The 9,034-nt window shown below is 52.4% G+C and overlaps 1 protein-coding gene and 1 non-coding gene across 2 annotated transcripts in view; both read left to right on the top strand.

Annotated features, from left to right (window-relative positions):
• PRKCA (protein kinase C alpha) overlaps positions 1-9,034 on the top strand; it is a 381,700-nt gene that overhangs the window by 362,864 nt on the left and 9,802 nt on the right. Inside the window, exons 16-17 of the mRNA XM_029927074.1 lie at positions 1,888-2,132; positions 2,259-2,463. Of these exons, the coding sequence (XP_029782934.1) occupies positions 1,888-2,132; positions 2,259-2,463 (450 nt within the window). The remainder of the gene's footprint in view (positions 1-1,887; positions 2,133-2,258; positions 2,464-9,034) is intronic.
• LOC115283084 lies at positions 6,530-6,638 on the top strand. The gene has a single exon (XR_003904903.1). It is a non-coding gene; the product is annotated as a U6 spliceosomal RNA (small nuclear RNA).

Genomic DNA, 9,034 nt, shown 5'->3' with positions numbered 1-9,034 from the left:
ATGGCCAGGGACCAGCCTCGCCTTCGAGCTGTGCTCCAAGCCCCCCGGGTCCCCTGCCGACTGACTTTCAGAGTCAGTACAGACCCGGTGGGGCCAGGGGCCTGAGCCCACCAGTAGGGCGGCTGCAGAGTGTGCCCCCCAGAACGGAGAGAGGGGGCACGTCTGATCGGGCTTCATGGACGCACAGGCCCGGCGAGGCTGTAACGCTGGCTGCGAGTCCTCGACAGGACTTGTCGCGTGTGCCCGGTCCCTGACGCACAAGCAGGCTCCCCTGCGGGCTCCTGGCTGCCGCTCCCACGCCAGCCACGGCCCCCGCTGCCAGGGGCGTGCATCCGCCACCCTTCCGGCTGTGCCACGGTCATGGAGACTCTTCCCATGGGACTCCCGTGCTTTCCGTTTACGTAACAAACATGCGCGTCTGGCCCTGTTCTGGACAGTCACTCACTTAACCCTCACAGCCAGCCTGCAGAGGGGGTACTCTTGTCCCCAGTTTACAGTTGAGAAAACTGAGGCCCAGAGAGGCTGAGTAAGTTGCCCAAGGACACACAGCTGGGAGGTGGTGGTCTGGCTCTGGGGTCTGCAGCCCCCACCGCACTGTCTCTCCACCTCCGTGCCCGCCGCCTGCCAGTCTCCCAACTGTTGGCTGTAACCAGCACCGGCCATTCGTAATGTTTCTATCCCGAGAGGTGAATCGAGAGTCTTTGAGACACGGGCCTCCTCACTCACACCACCTGTCACTTTCCAGCGCTCCCCGGGTAGTCTGCTTGCCACTCCACCCCTGCGTCCCCACCTCTGGGGGCCGGTGGATCGAGCCTTCCAGCCCTGCCACTGTCTCTGCCGGTGTTGGGTCATCACCTTGGTGCCCCGGCTCCTGAGATGGCAGAGAGGGGCTGTGTCCGCAGCCCACATCCATCTCCTCCATCAGGTGCCCACGAGCAGACACGAGGGACCCTCCTGGGGTGGCTAAGTCACTGACAGGTTGGCACAAGCTTTATTCTTAGAGCAGCAACTTCCTCATCAAATGTGCTTATGTGTCCTCTACTCCAAGAATAAAACTGCTGGTGGTGAGCCCACTTCTACTCTTCGGAGGTATTCTTAGAACAAACTGAAGAAAAGCTAAAATTAATGAGGTCAGTTGACTCTGTCCTGAGTCATCATTTCAAATAGGACCCTTCTGTGTCTGCCTCCTTACCTTCTCTTGGCCAGTCCTGGACACGGGGGGGCGGGTTCTCACAGGGTCCCTTCCCTTCAGTCTACAAAACCTGGCTGTACAGGGTGGGGGTGGGGGTGGGACAGTCATAAATAATGCCACAGATGGTCTCAGAACATTCCGGTAGGGATTTTCTTTTTTCCCTTTTGTATACATCTAGCCTTCTTAAATAGAAGAGGTCCACCGTCGTATCTTACAGCCCGGTTCCCGTCCAGGACCAGCGCAGGCCCACGCCACGCTGACCGCGCTCTAAGTCTTCAGCAAAATACCATTACTTGTCTGTCACTTTCCAGAGGGTGACGAGGTGCAGCAGAGTCAGCCAGAAAGCGCATCTCCTTCTATTCATTTCCCACCCCATCCTCGGAAGACACTGTGTATTTGCGTGGTCGCCCCCGTTTTGTGGACACGTAGCCCTAAATTCAGACGTAGGGAACAAGAGGGAGACATGGGTCCAGGTACCAGGAGTCTGCTAAGCGGTTCCCTGTGGGCCATGGAGTCACAGGGCGGGGCGCGGCAGGGAGTTGAGCCATGAGCAGTGTGTGTGTGTGTTTATTTATTCCCAGAGTACGGCTGCTTCGTTTGTTCGTTTGTGTGTTTTTAACGGAGGGCTAGCTAAAGTCAAAAGAAAGAAGTATTTCCTCTGGCTGTGAAGAAGTGGTCTCCGAACTCACATACAGAAGCCGGAATCGGGGACCAAGGCCCCAGAGCGGAAGGTTCCAGGGCCAGCCTGGGGGGAGCTCTTGGCCGGAGGGAAAGGAGAGGTGCCCTCGGCTGACAGTGCATTTTTCCAGGTAAAAGCCCACATCCTGCTGGAGGCCTGTATGCAGAAAAGGAAGGAGCTGGAAGGCGTACACGGGGGCAGCGGACAGGGCAGTGGGGGACACGAAGCGGTGCTGGGGGTTAGGAACAAGCAGCTGCAGGAGTGAGCGATGGACTTTTTGTCCTAGGGCTGAATAGACTCAAAGGCAGAGAAGCCACCGAGAAAGTTCTGGCTCCCGGGAAAGCTCAGTTCCCCCCAGTCCGTATGCCACACCACCTGTCTACACAGCAGCGGAGTTGGCCCCCAATCTCGGGGGAGGGGCATCTCCACAGCCTCCGGGACGTCATTCTGTTCTCGGGGCGCCTCGCTGGCACGGAGAGGCCACGTGCCAAGAACAGTGCGGCGGCGGGAGAAGACTTACAGCAGCAGGAAGCTGTGTCCCGACGTCACCGAGGCTGCGCCAGCGACGCCTGGTGTCAGCCCGGCTGCCGAGGCGAGCTAGCGGCGCATGGAAGTTGTTCTCTGATGTGTCCCCGCTTTCTCAGCCAAAGGTGTAGTTCCCTGATCCAGAGCTAATTAAACAGTCCAGAGAGCTTACAGGTAAAATGAAGAGCTGAGTAGTATTCTCTGATAGACAGTTTTGTGATTTCATGTTTGTTTATTTTTGAGAGACAGAGACAGAGTAGGGGAGGGGCAGAGAGAGAAGGAGACACAGAATCCAAAGTAGGCTCCAGGCTCTGAGCTGTCAGCACAAAGCCCTATGCGGGGCTCAAACCCACGAACTGTGAGATCATCACCTGAGCCGAAGCCACTTAAGCAACTGAGCCACCCAGGCGCCCTGACAGTTTTGTGATTTCACATTGAAATGCGGCAATGCGGGCCCCGCTATCACAGCCGAGAAAACAGGCAGCCCGTGTGCTGCCAGAGGCTTGGACCACGCGTGTGTGTGAACCCCTCTGGGAGAGCGACCCCCGTGAGCCGTGTCGATGGCCCCGGCCGGTAAACCAGTCTGTCTTGGTGAAGTTCGCTCAATACTTCTTCAGCAAGCGCCACTGAGCCAGTTTCCCGGAGATTTATCCGATGAAGGACGGTTCTCTCCTGGCCCCCATGGTTATTGCCAATGTCAGCGGTAAGACCCCAGCAGCCCCGGTCACCCGCAGGGCACTTCTAGAGGTCAAGTTTGTGCTTGTCAGCTCTGGAGTCTCATCTTGGCTTTAGTTTTTCATTTTCCTTTGAATCTGCAATGAAAGATTACTCGAAAATCACCAGGGTTGTTTGTTTGTTTGTTTGTTTGTTTTGAGAGAGAGTAGAGGGAAGTCCCAGAGCTTATTCAGAGTAACCAGGTTCTGGTGGTGTCAGCGTGATCTCGTGGCTTTGAGCCCCCATCGGGCTCTGTACTGATGGGGCTGAGCCTGCTTGGGATTCTCTCCCTTTCTGTCTGCCCCTGCCCTGCTCACGCTGTCTCTGTCTCTCTCAAAAATAAACAAATGAACTTTAAAAAAAAAGACCTGTCATGATGCGTGAGTCCCTCAGGAGGCCCCCCACACAGAACTTTGTATCTCACAGCAATGGAAGGTCAGGATCTGCGGTGCCGCCATGGCCTGGGCCCTGTATAAAGTCACTCACCAAAGGAAAGCGGAGAGGGGAGAGTGACCGGTGTTGGACATGTGGGACTGTGGCCGTCCCCCCTGAGTCTGGAGGTTCGGGGGTGCGCAGCCCAGCCACAGACATGGCAGCAGGGAGGGAAGAGCCTGCAGGAAGCATGAGGCAGCCCCCGGGAGACCCCAGTCCTGGCGGCACCGCATCCCCAGAAGGCCGCCGTGCGCAATTGTGGAGGTGAGGATGATTTCCCGGAAGGTAGAACAGTCACTCATGCCCCAGTTTCTTCTGTAAAAGAAAAACAAAGAACGTCTGTGCTCTGCTGGCCTGGAGAGGGGGCAGCCACCTAACTCTCCCTGATGGAAAAAAAAGGCGCAAAGCGAGCTGGATTCTGTTTGCTCTCAAAGAAAACACAACGGCGGAAGAGCCTCTGTTGCACAGACCAAGGGCCAGCTCGGCTGAGGTTCGGAACAAGCCTGAGTCATCAAAGCGGCTTGTTAGCGATGTTCACCGGACCCCGTGTAAGAAGGTACCTTTTTTTTTTGAAGTTTAAAGAAGATTTCACTCCTGAAAAGGTTGCTGTTCAGGTGCTCAGGGGGGAATGCCAGGGGCCAGCCGGCCTCCCCCTAGCGCCAGATAAACGAGGAGGGGGCCCCCGTGAAAGGGTGGCGCAGCCAAGCCCACTTGACCCGCTGAGGGAAGGAGAGCTCATTTCTTCTGTCTTGCCAGAAAACTCAAAGGCTGAGTGTGCCCTTAGAGGCACACGTGAGCCCAGATTCTGACCCAGTGTTGCTTTGAGTTGTGCAGGCGGTTACCCTGATTTATTATTCATGTGAATAAAATGCTCAAGAACCACCTTCAAATGCCCGTTCATCCTGCCCATGAAAAATAACCTCATAGAAACATCAGAAGTGGAACATTGATTGATTTTTCACGTTTGAATTCTATCCATTGGCACCAAGGAGCAGAAGAGCTAGTTCACAGGCGAGCCTAAAGCACTCACGACACTTAACTGGTTATTCAAGAGAGAGAAAGATTAATCTATAAAGTTAACACTGAGCAATATATTCCAGAGTCGATAGATGAGCTCTATCACTTTGGAAATAGGCCTGTCTGTCACAGGGAGCCTTTCTGGGGAAATTACTATCCTTATTTTATCAAAAAGAGAGGGGGGGGAAGAATAACTTTCATCAGGACTTTGTCATCCTTGCAGCAAGAGTTAAAAAGAACAAGAACAATGAGTGCAAGTGTAGGTGCCATCATGGTGTGGTTGCATGGTCAGGTTCATTGTTCCGGTCCCCTCGGAATCCTTTGCAGGCATCTGTCAGGGATGCTGCTGGTTTGGTCCCAGACCACCATGATGAAGTGTGCGTTGCAACAAAGCGACTTAGTGAATTCTGGGGTCACGCAGTGCATATAAAAGTCATGTCTACACAACCCTGTGGTCTACTAAGTGTGCAACAGCGTTAAATCTTTTAAAAACGCACATACCTAAATTTAAGAATACTCTATTGCTAAGAAATGCTAACCATCACCTGAGCTTTCAAATCGTAATCACTGATCGCAATCACCCTAACAAATATAACAGTGATGGAAAAGTTTGAAACATTGAGAGAATTACCAGAATCCGGCACAGAGACCGGAAGTGAGCAAATGTAGTTGGAAAAATGGCGCCGATAGACTTGCTTGTTGCTGGCCCGCCACAGACCTTTCGTGTGTAGAACAGTGTCTGTGGAGTACAACAAAATAAGGCATGTCATAGTGTCTAGAACGTTGGATGGTGGTTTAATTATTGAAGTCAGTGCAGTGTGCCTTTTTATTTATTTTTTATACAGTGTGCCTTTCTAAATTTTGAAAAAAGTTTATTTTGAAATAACCTCCAATTTCAGTGTTGCAGAAGAGTTGAAAAAAGACAGTATAAAGAATTGCTATATTCATTTTGCCCAGATTCCCTACATGTTAACATTATACCATCTCTGCTTTATCATTCTTTCTCTACATCTCTGAGCGTGCATGTGTACAGATGCACATAGATTTGTTTGTATGGAGCCATTTGAGAGTAAGTTGCAAATGGGATGCCTCTTTCTTTACACCTACTTTTTCCAGGTGGATTGCCTAAAACGTAGGACATGCAGAGGGAGTTAGTGGTGCAGAGCAGCGGCCCCCCAGGTAGGAGGAGGGTCCTGGAGCGGCTGTCTAAGCGCTCAGTGCGGTAGGCAGCCTCGGGCTGGGTGTCATCCGTTCTCTCGGGAAGCAGGTAGCTGCATTCTCTCAGCCTTTCTGCAATGCCAGCAAGAGTGCTGCTAAGTAAAACAGAGATTTCTGAAGTCGGGAGCTTCACCCACAGCTTGTGAACACTCACCAGCCCTAGGAGCCTGGAATCGGCCACGACTCCGTGCACTCAGGTGTGACTTAGGCCTTTAAGCCAGGCTAACAGAGCCCCTGCGTGGTTGATTCGAGGCAAGGAGGCCGCCTAGTCTTTGATTACTCCTCTCCCAAATGCTTTTCTGCTAGAAAGAGAGATGGGAAGGGAGGAATGAGACGTTTGAAATAATAATCGGTATAAATAAGCGGCTCTGTTGCAAGCTTCAGGGAGTTCCGGTGGTGACGGACAGGCTAAGTGCGGACCCCATACACCTCAGGTTGTGTGAACTGACAGCTTCCCCTTGTCCGAAGTGAAGGTTTCCGACAACGCCGGTCATCACAACCTCTTGTTTTGGAAAAGGAGCCCTGAATCCTCTAAAGCTGGCCATTCCTGAAGAAAGACTGAATGGGGTCCATGTTTTTATTTCATAGAATATGTTCTGGGATTAGCCAAAGCCTCACCCTCAGGGACACATGGCTGCGACGCCTACAAGAATCCACTCACTTGATGCGCGGCATGTAGCATGTGTCTGTCAACAAACCCATCAGTAGAGCCGGCTCCCTGTGGACCAGAACTGGCCCTGGGCTCCTCCCTAGTGCTCGCTTGGGCAGCACAGCCACTAAACTCGGAACGATACAGAGACGCTCAGCATGGCCGCTGCACAAGGATGACATGCAGCTTCCTGAGAGACGCTCCAAGGCATAAGTACGTGTTTAATTTTGCCTGAGAAACGAAAACCTGCCTCCAGTCTCTCACCACAGGTGATGTAGGCAGGAGGCGAAGGAGGGTCCTAATCCATTTTTTTAATTATTATTAAAATAATAACTCTAGGGGTACCTGGCTGGCGCAGTCAGTTAAACATCCCACTGTTGATTTCAGCTCAGGCCGTGATACTATAGTTTGTGAGTTTGAGTCCCACATGGGGCACTTTGCTGATAGCAAATTCTCTCTTCCTCTCTCTCTCTTTCTGCCCCTCCCCTGCTCATGCTCAGTCTATCTGTCTCTCGAAATATATAAATAAGCATTAAAATAAAATACTAATACTGTGGTGAGATAGTTAAGTAAAGATGGACACAAAATGACAAGACACTGTCTCCCCCGCCCCCAACCCCTGGTCCCACGATTCACTGTCCCTTCTGTAACCGTGGGGAAGCTGTGTGCATGTGCGCTCATACACACAGTGAGGTACCACGCATTCCGTTTTCCACCTTGCATCTTTACACGGCGCTGTATCTGGGAGCTGTTTCCGTGTCAGTGCACGTGGGTCTTTACACGGGCCGTGCCGACCCTCAGGTTCCCAGGGCAGACACTGACTCTTTTCCAAACACTTTTCCTCTGTCCATTCTTATTCTCCAGACTTTCTCTACCAAAATGCACTGGCTTCAGTGGTCATCCAGGCCTTCGGTGAGCACATTTCCAGATCCTTGGGTGACTAAACGAGCAAACTAACCCCACTCATTAGCCCTTAGCGTGTGCCCCTGCTTGTGTTGGGTCATGCACGGAAGACCATCCCTCAAGCATGCTGATCTTACGAAGGGCTGCTGCCCAGGACCCCAGCCCCCTCGCTGGAGGGCTCCATGGTGTGGACATGACCTCCCAGGAGGCCCAAAGCAGAATATTCCCACTCATGTCTGCTGCTGGCCACTTAACTAAATGATGTCCACGCACAACCGCGAGTCAGAAAGCCGGGCACATTTTCAGCAGCGTTCTTACTAATGCTACACTAGGACCACCGCACAGTGGGGCTTGAAGTACGGGTTCCCCTAAGATGAAGCATATCCTGCTACATCTGGCAATTGCCAGAAACATTCCCCACCTCTGTAAGTTTCTGTTCTCCTCCGTCTTGCAAAACGCCTTCACTCTTGCTTTGTTCCGCGCTTTGCCTGCTCCTCTGGGTTTGGTTTGGTTTTGCTTTGTAATGGCAGTGTTTTCGAGCCACTCATCCTCACCCTAATTCCCATCAGTGACCGTGGGGTTATATTCTACATGACTGAGACACCAAGGTAAAGGACAGAATTGAGACCAACACATGTATTGTGCATTCTCGGTGGCCTCTCCCAGGTAAGAATCACGAGAAGCCCACTTGCGCGGGGCAGGCTCACTCTCTCCACACGGCCCTTCCACAGGGTGCTGTGTGCCCATGTGCCACCCAGGGCCCTGGATGGGGAGCACTGTCATCCCAAATTCCACCTGGAGTCTGCACCTTTTTGTGCTTTGTCACGTCTTTACCATGCCTGACTTCTGGGTTCATTTTATCAATTATGACTTTACCGTGTGGATAAGAATGTCAGAGCAACAAGGCAGTTATCAGTAGTGTTACTAATAGCGATCGGTCCTCCCTCACATATTGATGACATGCCCTTTACGTGGGTGTGTGCTGTACGTGCCATGCCTCAGGTCTGTATGTGCCTGATCATTTAGAAGGGATCGCACACTCTCGTTCCCTTGATCCCCACAATAGCACTGGAAGGTGGATGTTCTTATCTCCATTGTATCTTTACAAAGAGGTGCAGTGATTTTCCAAAGCTATACCATGGGCTTTTGACCTCGAGTTGGTCCTTCTCCCCACTGTACCTCCCATTTTCCCACAGGGGTCAAATGCAGCCCTGTAAACACCCGCACTCTCTGCTCTCCAAGAGTACCAGAGGAACTGCCTGGGCTCACACCCTGGCCCAGCCGGCTTTAGGCTGCCCCCTGTTGCCCTCCTCTCCTCCATCTTTGTTCCACACCAGTTATGTGGTTCTTCATATCCCAGATGGCAAAAAGCCTCAGTTGCTGACCGGCGTGGGTTGCCTCTGGAGGTGAAGACTGCACACACTGCCAAGAGGTTCTGCTAACAAGTAGCAAATGCTGCCTGCAGCTGCCGTGTGTGGTCAGGTGCCAGGGTGCCAGAGGGCTCTGAGGCCCTGACCAACCCAAACCTGCCTATTGTCACACACTGTGGTGGCAGCTGCCCTTCCAGTGGCCATGGTAATAACCTTGCATCATCCCTGAGGAAGGTTGAGAGGATGTCTATAGTCTGGCCAGTCTCATATTTCACCTCCACTCTCACTCAGTCATTCACAGGTAGCAGAAGTGCCTCTTCTCACTCCCTCTAACA

The sequence above is a fragment of the Suricata suricatta genome, chromosome 17, assembly GCF_006229205.1.
Source record: "Suricata suricatta isolate VVHF042 chromosome 17, meerkat_22Aug2017_6uvM2_HiC, whole genome shotgun sequence".
Lineage (NCBI taxonomy): Eukaryota > Metazoa > Chordata > Mammalia > Carnivora > Herpestidae > Suricata > Suricata suricatta.
The sequence above is the reverse complement of the archived record's forward strand: the minus strand, read 5'-3'. Positions and strand labels throughout refer to the sequence as shown.